Genomic DNA, 23,240 nt, shown 5'->3' on the forward strand with positions numbered 1-23,240 from the left:
ATTGTTAAAAGTGAATCATATCTTTCATTTCTTATATTCTTATATCACAATTATCTTATAATATTATTAACAAACTTAACAATTAAATAATTTTAAAAACTAACATTATTACATTATAATTTATTTGTTTATTAATATAACTATATCAATATTTATAAGTTATCTAATATATATACTAAAACTAGTATACATAATAAAACTATGATAATTTTGTAAGCATTATCAGTAATAATTATTATAAAATATATGCCTAAATAAATATATAGACAAATATTTAAATTATTATCAGAATTAAAGTTATAATATTCAAACCAATTAAATGTTTATTTAGTTCATGTGATTATTATGCAGCTCTTCGTCCACTTCCATCCAATCCAAGACCTGAATCTTCGGTTGACTCAATCGTGCCATTTGTGTCTGGTTTTGTCGGCCACGACTTCCTCTTCTTCTTTTTTGTTTATCATTAGTCTGAGTCTGAGGAGTGACCCTATTGTTAACCATTTGATTTAATGACATCTTTTTCATTGCACTCTTGTTGTTGACATCAAGCTGTCCATCAAAATACATATCGTTTATGTAATGCAAGAGACGATCAATTTTATCCGGAAATAAAGTCAACTGTTCTTCAATAGTATTCATTGAGTCCTCGGTATCAGTGACACTATGATTGGTCTGATTTGTTGCCAAACCAAACATTGCTTTAACTTTTTTAAGCATGAAATCCATGATTTCGTATTCATTATTTTGTTTCATCACATCGTGTTTAACGGTTTCAAAAGCGCTTATAATTAATGTGAGGAATATATTGATTAAGACAATTGCGGCGATCAATACAAACATAAAGAAAGCCAATGGACCCAAGAATGGTGACGCCATTGATATGGCCTCAAAGTCAAACTTACCTGTTTTAGCATTTGATATCAGCATAGGATTAGTAATATAATATATATATATTCAAATTATTATATATAAATTGTTAAAACAATTGTGAAAAAATAATGACAAACCCGTAACCATTCCAAAGGTAGTCTCAGCCGAGTTCTGTACAGATAATCAATTAAACAAATTATTAATTTATTTATAGTTATTACTTAAAATGTTATTATTATTTCATTTAATTAATTAGTAAACATACGACAAATGATGAAAAGTCGCTGATTTGAAGTCCAAATAATAGATAAAACATTTGGACAAAAGCGAAGAAAACGGTGCCGAAGATTATACAAAACGATTTGAGATCTTTAGAGCATTGGGCGAGTGTTGAGTACAGGATTCCCATCCTTTTATTGAATCGCAAAATACGGATAAACTTCAAAATTGCAACAAATGTTGTAAACGCTATGATATAACCGAAAATTTCGTCAATAGTTGTCACGTATTGCAACTTAACGTATCCGTTGCCATGAGTTGTATTAAAAACTGTTAGGATATGATTGGTTAAGATTATTCTGTAGACATATAATCCCATCGCTGCATATGACAGACAAATGATGACAACTTCAGCCCAATTCCAGTAACTCTTGAAATAAGACTTTCCCTGATTTTGCCAATTCTTGAATTCACGAACAGTGAAAAAGACAATAAATGCCACATAAGTTAGTTCACAGAGTATTATGAATAAACCAAATCCTTGATGATATCGCATAAGTCTGACCACATCTATCCTATAGTTCGGTATAATACCACCGCCCGGTTGGAACTCAGCCACCAGAGAGACGATACCAAATAGGTTGACCTGAGCGTTGTATACGGAAAACTCGGCAAATATAGCCCGAGTTCGGGTATCAATCCATTGATTTTGTTTCATTGATTTAATTTTTTCAGACAAATCAGTTCGCGAACCCTATAGTAATATAAAACAATAAAATATTATATTTTTAAAACACATTTATATAATTAAGTAAATATTTATTTTTAATTAATGCATACTTTCAATGCAATAACAAAACCTCCTCCACTATAAACGTCAAGTTTTCCTATAATTAGAGAATTGAAAATATTAAGTATTAAAATAGTAATTAATATTTTTCGATAACTACTAATAGAGACAAACCCCAGAAGGGAAGTCCATCCAATTCCGATGGTTTCCTATAATTCCATTCATCCTTTTTACTTCTCGATGGATTAAGATGTCCACTACGACTCATAGGAAGCGATTCGTTAACATAAGAAGCATCAGATTCTTGAGACCAACCAATTCTGTAGCTTTTTCTGTCTTCATTTAATACATTAGCAAAAGCTCTGCAATCTGTGGTTAATCTTTTGATGCGTTCCTCCACTTGACATGTATTTGGTTTAATACGGACCTGTCTGAGGACACCGTATCCCATCATTCTGTTGACTCTATCGTTCAGAAATCCTCTTAAGCCATACGCTTGAAATCCGTTATACCTATAGATATATTCAAATATTTAAAATAATTTATGACTTTAAATATTAAAGCTCAAACCATTCTCCTATTAAAAGGCCGGGTATTAATGTCGAGTTAGTCCACGACCACAACATTTTTCCGTCCCTAACATTCATAAAGTTTTCCCCACCATTGCTTCCCTCGACAAATGTCTTCACTAAAGTTTCTTTCATAAGATAAGCATTTGGATCTCTATTGCCATAACTGACAACAGTTAGAATCCATAAGAAAAACAAATAAGAAAAAATGTCTTTAAGAATTGCAGTCATTTTAAGTTCTTTAAGTCGTTCCAGTTTTGCCCTCTCGAGTGCCGTCATATTTGGTGGTCTATAGACACGTGACCTATCTTTCTTGCGTACAGGTGTTGCACAGTGTAGCCATTCTTCATCAGGAAGTAAATCAATGTTCAAGTCTTCTTCATCCTCTTCACTGTCATCCTCATCACTGTCCGGTGATTTGAAAAGAGTTGATAAAATAAGTGCTGTTATGAATACTTTAACGGGTTGTGTCACTAGAATTGATGCAAAGAACGATACAATTAAAGAAGTGATCCATTTTTTGGTCTTTTCGTCGCCGAATTGTATGCCATACGCCCACAAAAAGAATATAGAGATAGCAATGGATAGCATACAGAGAGCCCAACCGATATACCGACACCAATAAGGAAGCATAAACTTTGTCTTCTTCTTCTTAATCGATTTCTTACCACTTTTATTGTTCTCAATATTAAACATCTCAAATGAGTTTTTCTTTTCGCCGTCGATTGCAACTAATGTTGCATTTGATCCAACCTTATTGTTACTAATTATAGATCTTTGACTGCTGGCACTTGACTGTCGATACGATATGTTCTGCTTTTTGAGTGCTTCACTAATACGAGAAGGTCTTAGATTTCGAAGACGACTTCTTCTAAAAAAGAATATAATGAGGAAAGTCGGCGGAAATACTATAAGATTAGAGAAGAATCCGACACCGATTTGTTCGGGTGATAGAGTAAAAGGTCCGAAGTCGAGACCACTCGAAGGTTTTGGTGGAACTCTTTGATACCACATTGCGTTTACTAACATTGAAAGATACAGTAAAGCCATACAACAAGAAACTCTTTGAACTCTAGTAAAGCGACTTCTAGGCGGACGCATAAAGACAGAGAACCAAAGGTGACCGTCGGCTAAGTTCTTTTGGGTCGTCTGTTGAAACAAATGCGAGAATTCAGTCGCTTCTCCTATTCCTGCAACTGGTAATAGTCTGTCGACAATTCCGTCATCCTTTTCCACGGCCAACCATTTATTGCAGATAAACTCAAATTTTTCTCCTGTTTGGACATCTTTGACAACAATAAAGCTTAAGAACCACGATCTGAATTTTCCGGAACCACTGTTGTCGTGCCAAATGCGACAGTAGTTAAGTCTTCCTAGTTTTCGTTGAGCAGCCAAAACAAAAGTATCTGTGGCTCCCATTCTAAAGATTTTTCTGTGAGGATCATCAAAATGTCTAACTTCTGTCTCGTCGTCTTCTCCCGAAAGTATAAAATAGACCTTAGAATTAGTGGCCGCAGCGTCTCTATCACCGGTGAAGACAGTTATTTCGTACAAATATTTAGATGTCGGGTCGTTGTCGGGCAACGGTGTGGCACCGATTCTAGTTAGGTCTGTCCTATCCTCATGTCGCGCCCAAATCAATAGCATTATATATAAACATATTGTAATAGCAATTGTCATATAAATTGTTATGTTGTCAGCAAAGCCTGCGTTTGCGAAAACATATGAAAAGTCTATAGAATTCGGTTGAATGAAAAATCCCGAACCAAATGATGTCACTTAAAGGTAAATACAAATATAAATTAATTTCATTTAACTATTGAATTAATGTTTTGTAAGTGAAGTATTACAGTGATTGCATTTGCAATGTGTCATCATTTGATTAGCGCTTTCAACAAAGCATCCCTCAGCTGACCAGAGTTTGCGGTGATAGTCATAGAAATAACAACCAGAAGTGAATATTCTCATCGAGTAATTTGTGGTAAAATCTCTGGTAATTCCGGGAATTGTATAATTGGTTTCACTGGCGGTGTAATTGGATTGAGAGATATTTTGGTTGACAATAATTTCATCGAGAATATAGGCTTCACTCGACTCCAAGAGTTCACGTTTGTTGACTTCAACGACTCCAACGTAGAAAAATCCAGTCCTATTGTCAATGATTTCATTTGACAAAAATATGTCAAATGAGTCACTCGTCTTTGATTTGATGGCTCTTAGAGGTATAAGGATGTCGTAGTAATCAAACATTGGTTTATCGCGATGTTTGATAAATAGCAGTAATTCTGAATCAGGATTTGTCGGTCCGATCTCTATATTGACAGCTGAATCGGACTTTTCAACCATAAATTGATGGTAAACCATGCGTTCATACCATTTAATTTTGGGCGAAACATAAGTAGATTCAGGCAATGCTTGAGATCCATCCACTGAATTATCTGATCCTTTGCGCGGAACTATAATACTAAATGATTTACTTGTGTTTCTAACTTCTAATATATGAAGACTTTCATTGAGAACAAGCAATTGCAATGTCTTTGTATCGGCAGATAATAGGTCTACACTATTGCCATAAGACTCGAGAATTGCCGGCCACGAAACAGCCTAACAATCAGACATTTATTAATTAGTTATAAATGTTATAAAAAATTATAAAATATAATAAATATTAATACATACCAGTGTTCCTAATGTTTCATTACCAGTACACTGATCTTCATTAACTAATATGTCACAGACTTCAGGAAATACATAAATAGCATCGCCGTGTCGTATGGTTTGGTTAGATAGAGAACCTTTTGGGTACCTGTTTTTATAAACATTTTAATTGATATAATTATTATAATTATAAAAAAATAATAAAGACAAACATAGCAATAGTTAATGTGAGACCACTGGGCGCAACAAATTCAATTGGTTTTTCTCCGACCACTATATTCCTGAGCATTGAAAGCACTAATTTTATGGTTAATTCAATCATTGATCTGATCTGTAGTTCCGCTGCCTTTCGTTCAGATTGAATGACAGCCTTTTCCAGCGCATCATTCAATGATGTTTTGCTGTCCAATATATAATCTGTAAAATAATTTAAAAATAATTATATTTATAACAAAATTAAATCTCAATTATAATGAATACCCGGTTCTTCATCTTCGTCGGGCACTTCCACACTGTAATCCAAATTCCAGGCTTTGGAGCGATCAGTTGGCAGCACTTTACCGGATATTATTTGTTCAGTCATTCGCTAATTTTTTAAGTTAAAATTTTAATTATAATTAATAATCTTAAATCGGAAATTTCTAATATTTATAAATTTATTTACATTAACAATTCCACCCATTGTTCCCACACCAAACTGTAAGTATTTAAATAATTTTAAAAACAAGTTTTTACCAAATAATCATTTGTTAAAAATTTAATTTACTGTTAAAAAGTCAATTAATTGTTGAGGACTTTCCACTTGAACATTGGCGGCCATAGAAACAGTTTTGTTTAATAACTTTATTATCACTTCTTTGGCTTCGTTATCAATGCCATCGCCACGACCTGCTAGTGATGTCAATGCACTTCCAATTTGTTCTAAACTATTAAGTGTATCGACATTCATGAGTGCCTCAACCGACTTAACCATCCGAGCCTTAGTACGGGTCGCCTCTTCAATCTCTTGCTCTGTCGGCTCATCACTGATGGGTGCGGCTATTGTTGTAGTAGTAGTAGTTGTAGTCGTTTGTTGAGTTCGTGGCATTTTGACATTCATTAGAGATGACAGAGCTTGTGTGACCATGCTCATTTGGGCCTATTATTTATAAAGTTTGTATTCAATATAATAATTTAAATAATAATATAATTAGAAAATAAAATATCTTATACCTGATCTCCGGCAGCGTCTACGTTGTCCAATGATTTTGATTGCATAAACGTGTCGTACATTTTTCTGGTCGGCAATAGTGTTGATATATCTGTTATATTGATTCGCGTGACGGCTCCCTCCTTGTCCTTTATATCCGCACCAATCGTAAAGTTACCGTACGGTAGTATAAGACTGACATATCTGTCCGGTCCATACATTAAGTACTGAACATTTCCCGAATCAACATTTCTGACCCAATATGCATAGTATTCTATTGGTTTGTCTTCGGGATCCATCCAATCACTACACCTGACATTAAATTTATCTAACAATGCATATCCAGTATCGGGTTTGATAGTGCATTCGCCTCCTTCTGGAGGTTGGTTTATATGCAAAAATATGTCCGATTCTCCTTTCACTCCCTCTTCATTGATTACAGCTATTAATAATTATATTATCAATCGTTAAAATTAAGAAATTTACGAAAATTATAACTTTTAAAAAAATAATACCGAGTCGGGCAAAGAAGTCTTTATATAACGGATAGTATTCATGAAAGAACTCAATGCCTAAAGCCATCTTCGGTTCGTTAGCGCCGACGACATAATGACTGGCATTTACTAAATGTGTTTCTGTACTGTTCTCCACTCCATATATAGACCACTCATACAGAAGATCTCCCTCACAATTCTCACGACATTTACCTTCGAGACCAACTCTCACGGGATTTATTTTTTGTCCGATTGGGAAATGAGGGAAACAAAGAGCCTGTGTTTGACATAAGACTATGATTGAAGGCGGTCTTCTCTTAAGCAAAACCATCTGCAATGCTCCCCAAGAAGGTGCTCTGTCCGGAGGAATCAATTGAACTATTACTTCATATGTCAGACCAGGTCTTCGAAATACTGTTGTATTCCAATCGACTTCAGTTCCGGTGACATTAATTCGTCCTTAATATTAATTTTTATATTAGTTTTATAAACTAACAAAAATAATATAAAAAATTGATAAAACCTGGTCCGCGACCAAAACATCCGCCGCCATCTTCGTCATCCCATTCTTCGTCAATACCGGTTCTATCGTAAAGTGGTTCTGAAAAGTTTTGTCTCTCATCGGGTAACAAACTATTTATCATTTCATCGGGAATTCGTCTGCAAAACCATTTGACCTCAAAATTTTTGTTATTATCGTCATCGGGATCTCTTGAGAAATCTCCCGGTGCGAAACGGATTCTGTTTTCATATAATTGTTTTTATTAATTGATTATTATAAAAAATAAATATCACCTTTGACCCCATCCTCGAATAACACGAGATTGTGCACCTTCAGCTAACTGTGCGGAAATGGGAGATCTGACTACTTTAACGAACGTATAGGTTGAAGCGTAAAAAGGGAGTAACGGATGCGGATCGGGAGACGTCATGTTTATTGAATACTTAAATTTATAGAAACCGTCGGACAAGAAAAAAGGCGAAACATAGAGAAAACTTTTGCGGTGCGAGTCTAAGGACGACAAGTCTATCCTTTCAATAACTGTTCCGTTTTGGTCATCCAGTCTGAAGGCATCCCAAACTCTTGTCACAGATGTTGTGGCGTTGCAGTCGACTATCGTTTTAGAGAAAAGTTGAATTGGTTTTGATTTCCAGAATTCAATGCCTTTTCTCCAATTTATTACTCTATTTCTAATGCTTACAATTGGAGGTTTGCAATTAATTTCTAAATAAAATATATAAAAATAAATATATATATTATATCAATATATACAATAAATACAGTATTTTTAATAAATATAACTAATAACTGTAATATACAGACCTATAACAGTAACCATTATATCTCTGGAAAGACTCGATATTTGATTGTTAATCAAAAATTTAATTTTATAGTCTTTAGGATTTTCGTATTGTTTTGCAATTTCCATTGGATTTGTTAGGTTTCCAATCAATGAAAACTTTATTTCAGGGAATAATTGTTTACAATTAGCGTTATCGCCAAACGCTTCAACTTCTGGTTTATTATCTCCAAAATCAATAATAAGACATGTATTTGTTCCGATCTTTTCAAATTCAATTATAAATCTTTTTATTTCCGGTTCAATTGTATCATTAGAAACGTCAATCACATCCATGCCTTCAATTGGTTCCAATAAATATAGCGGAAGATTGAATGGTTTAGATTTTTTTTGGATGTTATTGTAACCAAAAAATGTAAAATTATAAAAACCAGGCTATTATACAAATAATTAGATAATAATTACAGTAAGTTTTTTAATGGCTATTAGAATATTTTGATGACAAACCTCGTGTGCCTTAAATGTTGTCATATTTTTTGTTGAATTTTTCAATGACTGACCATTTAATTCAATTACATAATATTCAGTATCTCCAGTAATCGTTGAAAAAGTAAAATTAATTTGTCTATCAATAGGAAAGTAGTCATTGTTAGCTCCCATTCCACCAATAAAACCTCTTTCAGGATTAAAATATTTTGCACCAATTTTTAAGCCCGTAATACGTCTCAAAACATCAATCTATAGTTTTTAATCAATATTTGTTTAATTATACAATTTGTCAAAATAACAATAAATACCTGAAATCTTCTAATAATTGTTGAGACAATGTTACTCATATTGACTTTAACATTATATTTGCCCGGCTTTTCATATTCGTGTTTAATATTATGAATTCCTTCCCAATTGGTGTCGGGAATGGTCCAAATCTCCCGTTTTCCGTCTCCAAAATCAATGATAGTGCTAGCATTTGTAGGCAATATTTTGTCGATTGGATAACTAAAATTAAGAGTGACCTGACCGGGAAGTAATTGCGGGGAGTCTGACATTATTTTCCAGTTTTTATGAACCGGATGTTCGGCTATTAACTGATGAAATGTTGAAGTTTCTCCCTGAAGATTTTCGGCTTTTATTTTGATAATATAAATACCCGGTTGACTATATTTATGCGATTTCACAAATCTTTGACTTGATTTTATATCTATATATTTTTAATGTAGATATTTAAATGTAAAATATTTATAACAATTTTAATAGTTATTAAAATTAAATTTAAAAAATAAGTAGAGTTATCGTATAACCTGGTATTTGGTCGTTAACAACGGTTCCGTCACCAAAATCCCAAATAACTTTAATATTTGAACCTTTATTTAACTGAATAGTGATATCAACTTTTTGATTGACAGGAGTGTTGGGAGGCGTAACAGTTAATCGTATCTTTGAAATACTACTTTGAATATTAATAGAACTTTCTCTTGAAATTGCTTTTTCCATCCATTCATTCTTCAGTAAAAGTTTTATACCGTAATGACCACTCTCTGCGTACTCGTGAGGAACAGACAGTATTAGTGGTTCGCTAACTATAAGTCTTATGAAGTGTTTTATTCCTTTAACTTCTTTGAAATTTTCAGATAAAATAGTTGTCAGATCTTCGCTGTTTTGTTTGGATATAAAATCTGGTATTTCTTCTGGTGTGGCCTTTCTGTGAGCCAATTGGGCGCCTTTACTCTTAATGGCCAACACATCGCCAGCATTCAAGCGGAAAGAACTGCTTGACTTGAGATAAAAGTGTCCCTCGAGTATAGTCAGCGAAAATGTTTTCACAATATTATATAATGTCTTTGTTTGCGGTGGAAATGCTTTACAATTATCAGAACAGCCCTTATTTATTACGCAAAGAGCCGACGGCTCAAAGCAAGTGATGCCATTTGCCGGACAATCATTACCTTCTGTACACACTTTTCGCAAAATCTAATATTTATAAATTAAATATCTTTAATATTTTTATTTTACTTAACAATTATCATAATTGCATTTACTTACAAACACTTGCAAATCTCCCGGTGCTGAACCATGACCTTCAATTGCTTGAATAGCTCCGGGATTATCAAGATATTGTTCGGGTAATGGAATTAAAAGCAAATCCTCGATTTTTAATATTTTTTCATAATTTACTTTTTCATTTTTATATTGAGGAATGTTAACACCCAATGATCTGATCGGTATATCTTTAAAAATAGTATTTTGTCAATTAATTGTTTAATTTAATATATAATATATTATTTAATACCTGGCAATGGTATTGTAGAAACAGATGTTCCGTCACCAAAGTCGACACTCATTTCCATAGACTGACCATTAGTTATTGTTAAATTACAAAGTGCTGGATCTCCCGGTTCCACAACTCTCGGACATTTGAAGTGAATATTTTCGTTAAACAATTCATTTGTTACTTTAATATAAGTAACTTCTGTTAAAATTCTGCGATTTAGATGTTGTGGTTGTCGGGCAAAGACTACAATCATATATGAATTCGGAACCAAATACTTGTGTTTGAATTGCATTTGAGAACTCCATTCAGTCGGATCAGTGTTGTCGCCAAAATCAACAGAAAACTCAACTTCTTCTCCGCTATTTATACTGACATCAAACCTAATTTCTTCATCTATAGAAATCTCTTCTTTTTCTGATTTAATGGACAAATCCACGATCGGGTGAATAACTTTGCCCTCATAGTAGCGCATGTAGTCATCACTGATATCGCATAACTCATTGGACACCTTTTCTATGGCTTCAATAGCGGGTCTATCGTTTTCATACGCACACAAACAATGCTTCTTCAACACAACACCCGCGTAAGGCATCCATACTTTAGCGCAAAGGGCTGCACAAAGCTGACCATCCATTGACTCCGAAGAATCATATCCTCCGGGAGATTGACGAAAGTAATCAAAGGAGGCATAGCTAAGACAGTCTCCATTTGATAATACCTGAGCCCATATAATAGGTGTTAAGCAAGAAAAGTATATTAAACAGAAAAAGATAGCAAAAATCGTTGATTTATTGCTTTTATTCATATCTACCACTTTTATTCACATTTTTCTCTAAAGTGTAACAATTTTCTACAATAAAACTATTTTAATATTTGTTTTAATGTTTGCCATTAAGTCATGCATTGTATACTCCATGGAAACTAATTTACTAAATGCAATCATTAATGCTATTAATGAAATAACATTTAATAAATAATTCAAATTTACATCAAACAAATAATATTTTTATGGACATTATTTGGTAAATAATAAATATTTATTAATTGCAAAATTTAGTCGACCAAAACATTTGCGTCAATTGTAAAATATTTATTACAAACAAATATACATATTTTTAGTAATATGTATTAATATTATTATAATTATAGATTCATAGTTAATATTTTGTATATAACTTTTTCATATTATTAAATATATTGAATATTAGTTTTTGTATATTTATATAGAATCTATATTATAGATACTGTAATAAATTTTATGACATCTTAAAATTTATTATTATTTAAAAATATTATAATACACTTATAATAAATAAAATTAATTATGTTTATAACTATTGTTAGCTATTTATTTTATGAAGTATGTTTAATTAATGCATTAATTTATTGTAAAATTTGATTAACTTACTATTTATGAATTAAAATCTTAACCTTTTAAAAATTAAAAAATTTAATAAAACTAATATTAACAAAATTAATATCATAATTATAAATAGCTACTGTACTGTTCTTTATAAATAATATTTAATATACTAAATAGAATATTTAAACTAATTATAATTAACTTTTATATATTTATCATATCACCTAATAATTTGTTTTAGTAAACTCGATGTCGAAAATATACAAACAAAAACAAATAAACCAAATAATAAATAAATCAAAAATATAATATTTTAAAATTAATTTTTTAATAAAATTCCACTTTAAAAAATTTTCAAAATATATTTATTGTCTAAATTTTAGACAAATTAATCAAATAATATTTTGTAATTAAGTAATTTTATACAATTAATATTTATTAAACTTATTTTTATTAAACTTTTAAAGTTTGTTACTGAAATTTGATGCATAATAGATGTATAAGTTATTTCTTTCTTTTTTTTTGTTTTAAAAAAGATATCTATAAACTAATAATGTATTTAAATCCCTGAATTGATATAAATATTATATAAAAATATATAAATGTCAAGGAAATTAAATGAGAAGAGAGTTTAGTTTGTCAGCGCCTGTATGTCAATACATTACTATCCACTACATTGTACTTAAAAGCATCAAACAACTATGAAATCAATTATTTGAATCAAAACACACTTAAGTTAACTTAATATTATCAATTTAGTCAAATTAAAATGCTTTAATTTAGTAAAATAAAGTACATTATTAAGTGCATTGACCTTTGCCTATCAAAAAGTTTTTAAAAATATGCAAAACAATTGCTCTTTTTTATATAAAAGTTGTATTAAGTGTAACTTGCATTTCAATTGATAACTGAATAATTGTCAAATAGCATAATAAATATAATTATACAATAAATGATAGTATTGATAGCACTTTTTAAATTAATATTTGTTTATTGTATATCTTTTAAATTAAAATGATCTCTAATAACACCTAAATAGTGGTGACTTTGTTGAAGACATTCCAGTGAAGGTCAGTCATAGTCCTTGGAATGCCTCCCAACGGCCTCAACGGCCCCAACACTTGCATAACATTTCACTATTTGCTATAATCCTCTCATTTAAATCAATGTGTTTTATGCATTACATGAGCACACAATTTAGGAGATTCTCGACTCCGACAGACCGGCACCTGATGTATGACCTCAAAGTGAAATAACAATTTCATGTTTTTTGATTTAGTTGCGAACTAACTCATTAAATGGTTTAGTTAGTAAAATATTAAATCTTTTGATGGCCTCAAGCAATCAAAAAAACATTACCTACTTTTTGCCATTCCTTAAATTGTACACTACTGTTATATTATACTACTGTACTTACATAACATGTTTTATCAATACATTAAACCTAAACCAATCCTGTGAATGATGTCTATCAGAAACTAAACCTATGATCCTAAACATAACCTATTATATATAAAAACTACTGTAGTGTTACTTAACAAAATTATTATTGTTATTTAACAATTATGATTAATGTATAAACTATGCAATTTGGTTTTTATTTTTAAAAATTGTCTATTAAAAACAAATATGCAAAATAGTATTAAACTTCATTGGATGATAAGTTTTCAAAACCTACCAGAGTTAAGGCCTTCTACCGGCGCCACAAATGTAACTGACCCTGGGATACAACTAAAAGAGTTAGTCGGGGAAACCCCCTGTTCCTCAAAACTATCAACATTTAAGTCAAAGTCTGGTATATTGAGCGCCTTTTTCTATAATTTCTCATAATTTTGATAATTTAAAATCAATTGATTATATATATAAAACTCATTTAACTTTTGTGTCATTGAAAGTTGTGATTCTTATACTAACCCCAAACAAGTGTTATATCATAGATTGAAAATACATAAAAAGGTATAAATTGTTTGATAACATAATAAAATCAAAGTATGTGTAAAACAGTTGAGGATCTCTGACTGGGATTACTGCCAATTGCTCTTATGTTTTATCAGGTCTGCAATAAAAATAACTTTACTTTTATTTAACTAACTTTTAGTCAAATGACTAGAGAAATCATATTATGACTTATTTTATTATTTATAATCAATCAAAACAAATATTAATTATATAAAATATATGTCTTAACTATTTAATACAGTATTATATAAAATATATTTTTTATAAGTTTGTTAAAAATATTTTGTGATTATAAAAATATATAATTTTTAAATATTACTAATAAATATTACAGTTAATTTTTTAATAAAATTATTGATAATTGTGTTTTTCATTACACAATCATATATTTCTTATCAATATATTTATATTTATTTTTAATTAGTGAATCGTTTCATTCATTTAAAATTGTAACTGTATTTGCAATAAAAATTTATTGAGATTAATTAACCAATTTATCAATAAGTTTTCCAAATATAAAAATAACTTAATTATTTAGTATTTTTAATTATATCTAAAATTAGATTTATTGTGTTTTGTTTTTTATTTTTAAACATTGTGACTAATATAATAAATTATTGATTTATAATAAAAAATATATACATTTTTAAAAATTAAAAATTAATAATTTAATTGATAATTAGTAAAAAATAATTTTAAGCAATACTTCCGATAATACAGTACTAATATTTGTAATGTTAGCAGTGATGAGTGAACCCCTGTCTCCTAATGGCAGTGTCTGTAGTATTGTCTCATCTGAAGATTCGTCATCTAATATGTATGTCTTTGCAAATGTGTCGGCAATACAACAACAATCAAATGTACAAACAATTGAAGCAACGACTTCACAATCGTGCCATCAATTTGTCAATAATGTTGTTAACAAACAGATCAAAGTCTGCAGAGTTTGTGGCGATCGGGCAAAGAGTTATCACGTGAGTTAACATTTGGCATTTAATTCAATATTTATATAACTTTTTAGACAATTTAGTATATAATTACTGTATACTGTATTTATAACATATAATAATATAATATTTTCAAATGGTTTAATCATAACAATTATAAAAATATATTCAAATAGTTTGGCGGTATTTCATGTGATAGTTGTAAAGCTTTTTTTCGAAGAAGTGTCCAAAACGATGCTTTTCTTAACTTTCATTGTCCTTATGAAAGACACTGTGAAATAACTATTAACTCAAGAAAGTCTTGTCAATATTGCAGGTGATTTGCTTTATAAATATTTTTAAAAAATTATTTAGCAAAAAATATATAATTATTATAGTTATTAAATAGATTTCATAAATGTCTGTCCATTGGTATGGAAAAGAGTTGGGTTATGACTGAAGAGGAAAGGGTGAAAATGTTGAAGAATAGGGTTTCAAAACGCAAACTCAGTGACACCGTCTGTGAGATCAAACCAAAAGATTTGAAATGTGAAAATGTCTTCAAATATAAACCAAACATTAATCAAATTCATTCATTTCTTAAGGAAGATGAGGTTTTAATTTTTAATATTATTTAATATATTTATAATAAAGTTTATAAAATTAATAAAAAATAGTAATTTATTAAAAATAGGTTAAATTAATAGAAAATATAATGACTAAAATCAGAAAGTGTTCGCAAGAGATATCATTTAACATTAACTGCGAAACGACTGCCGCTTTGAATGCCGACAGTAGAGTACCGATTGATATCTTAAACATATTCTTCACAGCCATTCAACAGTTCGCTCTATTTGTCCATCAATTTGACTCTTTTGCTTCAATTCCAGCTCAAGATAAACAAATCCTATTGAAAGGAGGAGTTCTGGAGTTATGTTTCCTCAAAGGAGCGTTCAGTTATGACCTGAGAGGAAAACATTGGAGATATGATGAACGGTCTTCGGGTGTCATCTATTCGGATAACTTGCAATCATTGGTGACTAAAGATCTTCTGGAAAAACACATGCAGTTTATTAAGACAATTAAGATATTAAATTTGGATGAACCAACCTTTACAATGCTAACTCTTGTCATTTTGTTGACATCGGACAGAGAGGGACTGACGGCCAGTCAATTAGTTCAGAAAGAACAGGAAAAATATTTATTACTAATGAAGGCATATATGAATTGGCGGTACGGCTCTCAGCGCTCTTCACTTTTGTTCCCAAAATTATTACTAAAATTAACTGATTTAAGAGAGTTGGCTGAAGCACATACAGACTACCAGTTATTGTTAGGCCGTCACGAACTTCAACAGATCCAACACAAACTGTCCACTTTGAACACTGCTGTCGACAATAACCACTTCGAGCTAACCACACAACTGACCATCAATTCAAACGATTTTGTGCCGGAGTGGACAATAAACCAATGCATAACAGATCCTTGTTTTACTATCAGAGGTCTATATCCTGATGACGAACTGTCCACTGGAAGTACAACAAGTGAAATATCGGAAAAGTTTTGTTTGGATTAAAAAAAACTTTATTTTATAACTTTAATTGACATAACTTTTCACATTAGATCTCATTGATTGCAAATTCCTGTGATTTATTATTTTTATATAAATTATTCTAAATTTTACAAAAAAAATGATATTTAGTTTGTAAGAAAAATTATATTAAAATTTGTTGAAATTATTAAATTAATTTTTTATGTTAAATGACTAAAAAATAAAATATTTATTTACAAAATATTTAAACGTGTATGTGAACTTGGTTATTTTTAAAATGTTATTTAATTAAAATTAATTTTAAATTAATAATTGGTTATACCGTATGTTGAAATGTCAAACACCTAATAACACTGGTCTGAATGTTATACTTTTATACACTAATAGTTGTATGATTGATATAACGGTATATTTTATGTAATAAATAGTAGTACCGTTTGGAGTCACTACAGTCACTACAATGTATTTAAAGCTATAATTTAATAAACTGTATATTAATACTAATGTTTAGACTGAGTGGTAGTCATTGAATGCAGTATTTATTTATCATATGATAAAACTGAATGTTTTTACTCAAACCTATAAAACCATTACATAAGTCATACAAACATCTCATTGCAGTCAACAATGAGCTGAATGTGAGTCTCATAAACAGCTTTTACTATAAGGCCTATCAAGTGATGCAATACTGCTATAGTTGTGTCTATCGATAGGGTTGTCCATAGGATAACAGTGTTTGTGTTTAACGCAACACTCATTAGATATTTATTAGATTTATTATTTCAATACAATATATGATGTGATAGTGTGTTATAGTTGTAGTCATTTAATCACTTAATATAAGTCTTATTTATACTCAGATCACAAAATGTAAAGCTTTTTAAAATCATTTGTTTTTATTAATAATGTTTTAGTCTTTAAGTTATATATGTTTTTGATTGACAGTAGTAGTGGTTTAGTGTTTCAAATTCAATGTAACCAAACAATTGATTTTAATTTATATTTAAATTATATTAAATGAAAACAAATATTTTTTATTAGTTATTTTTTGTTGATTATATAAATTAATATTGTTATGATTTTTTTAAATAAAAATATTTATAACCCAATTATAATGATTGATACAATTTGGTAGTTAATTAACTATGATATAGTGTTTAATAGTGTTTATATTATGTTAAATATAATGTTAAATATAATGTTAAATATATCATATTTTAAGTATTGATTAAAACAAATTTCATTTCATTTTTATAATAAATTGTGATATCATTTACTCGCAAAACAACTTATTTATTGATAATAATAATAATAAATTATTTAATAAATTTTTGTCATATAATTTGTTATATTGTTTTTTAATTAAACTACAGTTAAATACAGTATCATTTCATACAAATTATTGTTTAATTTAAATTAATTTTAACATAAAAGTAAAACACAAATATTTGACAATAATTTTAATAATAATTGACAACAAATTAATGATATTATTAGTGATTTTAATAAATGATAATTTATATAATCATTCATTTAATGGTTAATAAAGACATTATTTGCGTTTTCATATGAGATATGAATGTCTTGAATACAAATTAAAAACAATTGGTCTCTAAATGATAACAATTGTTTGTCCATCGCTTAGTCATTAAAGTGATGTCAAAGACATCGGTAACTATAGACAGCTAAAGATCACCGAATGGCTGACTTGAAGTCAGAAACGACACAATTATTGGGCAATGAATCCAAAGAAGTCTTTGAAGACATGGAAAGTCCGAATGAAGACAAAGATTGTCATTCATTTGATGCCAATTCAGTGGACAGCAATAAGACACTGACCGGTAATCAAAATAACAATGAGAACAACGATTTGATGGATCAGTCAATAAGTGATAATAAATGTAACGAAAGTCGTAAACGAGATATTAATGTTGAGACAAGAAATGACTGTAAGAGTGACCAAAATGAACGAAGACTACCGTCTGAGCCATTGAGTCGACCATTCTTTACATTTCCACGTTTTCTTAGCGGAAGAAGAAAGAGAATTAAAAGAAAAAGTATGGTTTCTAACGACAGACCGGTGGCCGCTATCGAAGAACATCCAGAAAATGATTCGGTCGGACAAATGACCGCAAATACAACCAATAATTACAATGAATACCGAAATAAACGCAATGTTTATGTAAAGGAAAGCTTTTTTATACGTTTAATGAGACACTTGGCGTCACCCGTTCACGGAGGACATCGAGACAGTGGTCAGGGATATCGGTCACCGCGAACTCAAAGCGCATACTTATCAGAACAAAGAAGTTCAACACTAGACAGACGTCGATCAAAACCAGAATCATTCACATCTTCGGCATCTAATGGTGACATTAATAGGCATCACATACTTATTGAACAAAACAGTCATAATCGCAACCATTCGGCGGTCAACGGCTTTGAAGTACCGGCCGTTTGTGGCATCAAAAATCACGGCAACACGTGTTTCATGACAGCTATCATACAATGTCTTTGTAATACAGATCTATTGGCCGAGTATTTTGTGATGAATCACTATAGGAGTGATTCGTTAAGACATAACAAACTTCACGCCAAAAAGTATGGCACTAAAGGAGAACTAACAGAACAGTTGGCACTATTACTCAAATCTTTGTGGTCTTGTATGTACTCGAGTGAGATCTCCAGTAAATTCAAGACACTTATGGCTAAATATAGCGCTCAATATGAAGGCAGTGAACAACACGACGCACAGGAGTTCCTTCTTTGGCTTCTCGACAAGTGTCACGAAGACCTTAATATTGCCAACAAAAAGAAATATAAAAAAATTAAAGTAAGTTTTAAATACTCATTGAAAACTATTTATTTTTGCTTATAATTATGAGTTATAGTTTATTATCTAATATTACATTGTTTATTAGCTTATTTGATAATAATATAACATATTTAAATAAATGAAAATAACAATACAATATTTGTTTATTTAAATATCAACTAAAGTATTATCCCATTGCCTATAATAATAATTATTGCAATATGTTTGCCTCATATAGAAAATAAGTATTTTTAATAAATAATCATTTAATTTACTAAATTACTGTATACTGTATATGAATTTATTGCATTGTTATTCAACAAAACTTTTTGTCGTTTTAATATATGGTTTCTCTTATCAGATAATTTTAATCAAATGTTTATCAATTTATTGTTATTAACTAAATTCAATTGAATGGCTGTTCAAATATTTTTATTGATGGTTTGCTTAAAGCTATTATAGTAATAATAATAATATTGTAGTTATGATAAAAATTATACTATACAGTACTGTACATTTAATTAAAATACATGTGACACAAAATCAACACTATAAATGTCATTTACTTTTTATTAATAAATTAATAAAACTAATGGCAATGCACTTGAAATAAATATCACCTTTAATTCAATATTAGTTTATGTAAATATAATTAAGTAAATTGGATTCAATTAATGAAATTTTTAGATTATGGAGATGTTATTTCCAGGTGTATTACAATTGTTATATTTGTATTAGTATTTATATGATTTATATTTTTTAAATTAATTTTTTAAGATAAAAATTAGAAATACTAATAATAGCTATATAATATTCGATAATTAAATAGTATTTTTTTCAATCAATGATCAACAATGCTTTAATATTATTTTTAATGATAAATAACATAATAATTAAATTATACTTTATATTTAAGTTATATTAAAAGTTTATAAAATTAATTATAGAGTTTATCTAACAATCGATCGGATGAGATAATAGCAGCGGAGACTTTGGCCAATTATATGCGATGCAACAGTAGTTTTATTCATGACTTATTTCAGGCACAATTGAGATCATCTCTTGTATGCCGATCCTGTGGTAAACATAGCAATACATTTGATCCATACCTATGTCTATCACTACCCGTTCCCATTAGACTGACGCACACTCTTCTTATAAATTCAGTATTTCTCGATAGAAAGCCACGAGAAGTAAGTGTCGATCAGTTTTAATGTCATATATTTTGCTAAAATAAAGTTATTATAATTTTAATACTAATTATAGATTAAAATTGGTGTTACTATTGAATCATTGGCCACTATTAGAGAATTAAGAGATAAAATTAGTCGCTTATTAAAAATACCCGAAAAACAATTAATTCTTCTATTAATTGGACAAGAATTTGGTCTCAAAGAATTAGCAAAAGATTCTGATATTGTTCAGGAAGTTCTCGAAGATATGAATGAAATTTATGCTTTGGAAACACCAAAAGTCGACCAAAACTATACTAACCATAACTCGATCTCAAGTAATGGTAGCGGACAAAAGTTAACATTGATTTGGTCCAATCGGGTCGGTATCGGAAATCAGGGAAAAATATTTGGACCATTGTTTTCTTGTCTGATATCTCGAGAAGCATCCTATAAACAAATCCAATTAGACATAATTAGTGCCATGAGATCTATGCTTAAACATGATTCTGATATTAGTTCAATCAGTTGTAGTCTTAATTTACGACTTCGAGTTATTGGTGGTATACCTGGTAAAGCATATTTGCCTGAAGATGTTGATCATCCGTTATATATGCCAACTGTCGATAAGGCACTGACTGGATGTGAAGATAAGGAGTATAGAGGACCTATTCATTTGAAAATAATGGTTGAATGGGACCTCGATATGAGACAAACTTTGATTATTGCTGATGACCAAATGAATGACCCAGTAGTGGACAGTTCAATTGAATTGGCTAAAGCCAGGTCTCAAAAAACTAATAGGGCTTCACTTAGAGATTGCTTTGACATGTATTTTAAAGAAGAAAGGGTTTGTTATATTTGATTATTTAATTTTATAATTTAATTAATTATTTGGTATTAATTAAACAGTTGTGCGCCGATAATGCCTGGACTTGTCCGTCATGTAAGCGGCGGCAACAGTGTACTAAAAAGTTGAATTTGTGGTCCGTCCCCGATATCTTTATTATTCATTTGAAACGTTTCCGTCAATCATCTCAATCACAACGAAATAAAGTGACCACTCATGTAGTGTTTCCTCAAACAGGTTTAGGTATGATTTTAATAACTATTATTACTAAATGACTAAATTGTAAATTAATATTTTTGTTGCTATTACTGGTATATATATATATATATATATTATACTGTACTTTAGACATGAGTGCATATATTGTTCCTCGCGCTCAAACTAATGGTAATATAACTAACGGTTTACCAGCACTTTGGTCGCCATCAAAAAGATCACGAATGTATAGTCGGTTTATTACAAGAACTGACGATAATATTTATGATTTATATGCTGTTTGTAACCATAAGGGAAATATGCAAAGTGGACATTACACGGGTTGGTTAACAATCATTAATTAATATTATTGTTAGCTAATTGAATAAATAATATTTTTTGTTACGTTAATAGCATTTTGTCGAAATCCAATTGACAATTGTTGGTATCATTTTGATGATACAAAAGTAGTTCCCGTCAATGAGTCTTCAGTCATTACATCCGATGCATACATACTTTTTTATCAGAGGAGTAGCCTATCGTCTGCATTCTCTTCTTGTTCTTCGTCGTCGACATCAGGTTATAGTAGTTCCGCGAGTTCTTATTACAGCGACCACTGGGCTTTCAGGATGCCTCCATTCAACTATTGGTCGCCTAAATCTAGCAAAAGTCACGATAATTTATTCTCTGAAATAAATGGTAATATAATTGGTATGAAATAAATAACTGATTTATTATTATTTTCTTTAAAATTGATAGAAAGAAATGGTGCCAAAAGTGGAGTGACAACACCTCCAACACCCGGAGCTATAACTCGAGACATTACCCGCTATGCAAGTCTGCCTTCAAAGAGTTCTCAATTCAAAACTAAGTCATTGCAAACTGAAACAAAAATAACTCACAATAATTACAATAACAATAACAATGATACAAATGATTTAAAAGTGATAAAAACAGAGTTGAAAACAAACTCAACTTCTGTTGTTACCACTATTAATACCACTAACAGTAGTGTCAACAATAACAACATTAATAGTAATAATAATAAGGCGACTACAAATTTAATTCAAAATAATTGTAATGAAAGTACAAAAATAACCGATAATGTCGACGAATCGGATAACAATGTTAACGTATGGCATCCCAAAGCTGATAGCAACACATACTGGGCCATCACATCTGTTTAATAATGATAAACATTTTGATAACGAGTCAGTTATAACCGAATTTATGAACAATAAGTTATAAAGAAAGGGCTTATTTTGCAAGAATTATTTTTTTGAGTGAAATAATTTGTATATAAAGCCATTTAACTGTTGATATTTCCTACCATTCCATCCTATAAACCGATTCCACTGAAAAATTATTTATTTTGCACAAAAATATTTGTTTTTTATAATGAAATCGCATTCCTATCAATGCAACAAAAGTATTGAAGAATTAGACTAATTCGTCAATAATTGTTAACTAATTTTCCTAAAAGTTGAGTATCTTTAGCATAATGTACTGTATTATTGAAATCATTTTAAATGCGATACTGATTAGACAATAACATGAGTATTATAACTAGTGATAGATATACAATAATTGATAAATAGTTAAAACTATATTTGTCTATAATTTGAATTTATTTAAATCATTTAGAAATTAGCCAAACGGCCAAAAGTGTTGACATTTGTGGCCAAATTCGCCTAAATTTGCTCACAATCTGATCCATTGTATTCACATCGTCTATATGTCTGATGAAGTAATTTATTACAATTAGAGACAACTAGTCATTAGTTAATAAACAGTTAGTCATAAAAGTTAAGTGCAATTGTGAACAGCTCTTCATACAGACATTAAGTGACGATAATTCCATTGTTTATAAACTAATTGCAAATTATATAATAATTTTAATTAAATATATTTTTTATTAATCGGCTGTGATTTATGAGAGACTATATATGTTATGTTATGAACAGAGATTGCAGAGAGTTTATTATGTTATCATTTTAAATAATTTTATGTTTGTAATTAATTCACAGATTTATAATAATTTTATTAAAT

At 30.0% G+C, this 23,240-nt stretch overlaps 3 protein-coding genes across 3 annotated transcripts; 2 read left to right on the plus strand and 1 right to left on the minus strand.

The window, feature by feature from the left end:
* Positions 1-327: 327 nt before the first annotated feature.
* LOC128965510 (uncharacterized) lies at positions 328-11,205 on the minus strand. Its single transcript, XM_054312217.1, has 22 exons — positions 10,378-11,205; positions 10,131-10,315; positions 9,389-10,058; positions 8,888-9,288; positions 8,598-8,828; positions 8,114-8,525; positions 7,585-8,014; positions 7,313-7,530; positions 6,811-7,248; positions 6,319-6,737; positions 5,873-6,244; positions 5,771-5,803; positions 5,587-5,692; positions 5,319-5,523; positions 5,128-5,254; positions 4,299-5,052; positions 2,450-4,226; positions 2,054-2,391; positions 1,930-1,976; positions 1,136-1,843; positions 1,008-1,041; positions 328-902 (listed from the first exon to the last, which is right to left on the minus strand). Exons 1-22 carry the CDS (start codon positions 11,162-11,164, stop codon positions 328-330), a joined length of 9,267 nt encoding a protein of 3,088 aa, XP_054168192.1. The 5' UTR covers positions 11,165-11,205.
* Positions 11,206-14,412: 3,207 nt separating this feature from the next.
* LOC128965403 (thyroid hormone receptor beta-like) lies at positions 14,413-16,249 on the plus strand. The gene is made up of 4 exons (XM_054312095.1): positions 14,413-14,655; positions 14,805-14,944; positions 15,017-15,221; positions 15,302-16,249. The coding sequence occupies exons 1-4, from the start codon at positions 14,416-14,418 to the stop codon at positions 16,181-16,183; spliced, it is 1,467 nt and encodes a 488-aa protein (XP_054168070.1). The 5' UTR covers positions 14,413-14,415; the 3' UTR covers positions 16,184-16,249.
* Positions 16,250-17,712: 1,463 nt separating this feature from the next.
* On the plus strand, positions 17,713-23,113 carry LOC128965642 (ubiquitin carboxyl-terminal hydrolase 31-like). Its single transcript, XM_054312380.1, has 7 exons — positions 17,713-18,992; positions 19,922-20,167; positions 20,241-20,996; positions 21,059-21,239; positions 21,345-21,533; positions 21,606-21,890; positions 21,951-23,113. Exons 1-7 carry the CDS (start codon positions 17,859-17,861, stop codon positions 22,376-22,378), a joined length of 3,219 nt encoding a protein of 1,072 aa, XP_054168355.1. The 5' UTR covers positions 17,713-17,858; the 3' UTR covers positions 22,379-23,113.
* The last annotated feature ends 127 nt before the right edge of the window (positions 23,114-23,240 follow it).

Source organism: Oppia nitens, unplaced genomic scaffold (genome assembly GCF_028296485.1).
Source record: "Oppia nitens isolate AA-2021 unplaced genomic scaffold, nextdenovo-longstitch-racon4-pilon3 scaffold17_pilon_pilon_pilon, whole genome shotgun sequence".
In the NCBI taxonomy this organism is placed as follows: domain Eukaryota; kingdom Metazoa; phylum Arthropoda; class Arachnida; order Sarcoptiformes; family Oppiidae; genus Oppia; species Oppia nitens.

Coding starts and splice junctions, on each gene's coding strand:
- LOC128965510 (XM_054312217.1), bottom strand. CDS start 11,164: ATGAATAAAAGCAATAAATCAACGATTTTTGCTATCTTTTTCTGTTTA. Junction 8,015..8,113: donor TATAATGGTTACTGTTATAG/GTCTGTATATTA, acceptor TATTTTATTTAG/AAATTAATTGCAAACCTCCA. Junction 1,977..2,053: donor GGATGGACTTCCCTTCTGGG/GTTTGTCTCTAT, acceptor CTCTAATTATAG/GAAAACTTGACGTTTATAGT.
- LOC128965403 (XM_054312095.1), top strand. CDS start 14,416: ATGTTAGCAGTGATGAGTGAACCCCTGTCTCCTAATGGCAGTGTCTGT. Junction 14,656..14,804: donor ATCGGGCAAAGAGTTATCAC/GTGAGTTAACAT, acceptor ATATTCAAATAG/TTTGGCGGTATTTCATGTGA. Junction 15,222..15,301: donor CATTTCTTAAGGAAGATGAG/GTTTTAATTTTT, acceptor TATTAAAAATAG/GTTAAATTAATAGAAAATAT.
- LOC128965642 (XM_054312380.1), top strand. CDS start 17,859: ATGGCTGACTTGAAGTCAGAAACGACACAATTATTGGGCAATGAATCC. Junction 20,168..20,240: donor TCGATAGAAAGCCACGAGAA/GTAAGTGTCGAT, acceptor TACTAATTATAG/ATTAAAATTGGTGTTACTAT. Junction 21,240..21,344: donor GTTTCCTCAAACAGGTTTAG/GTATGATTTTAA, acceptor ACTGTACTTTAG/ACATGAGTGCATATATTGTT.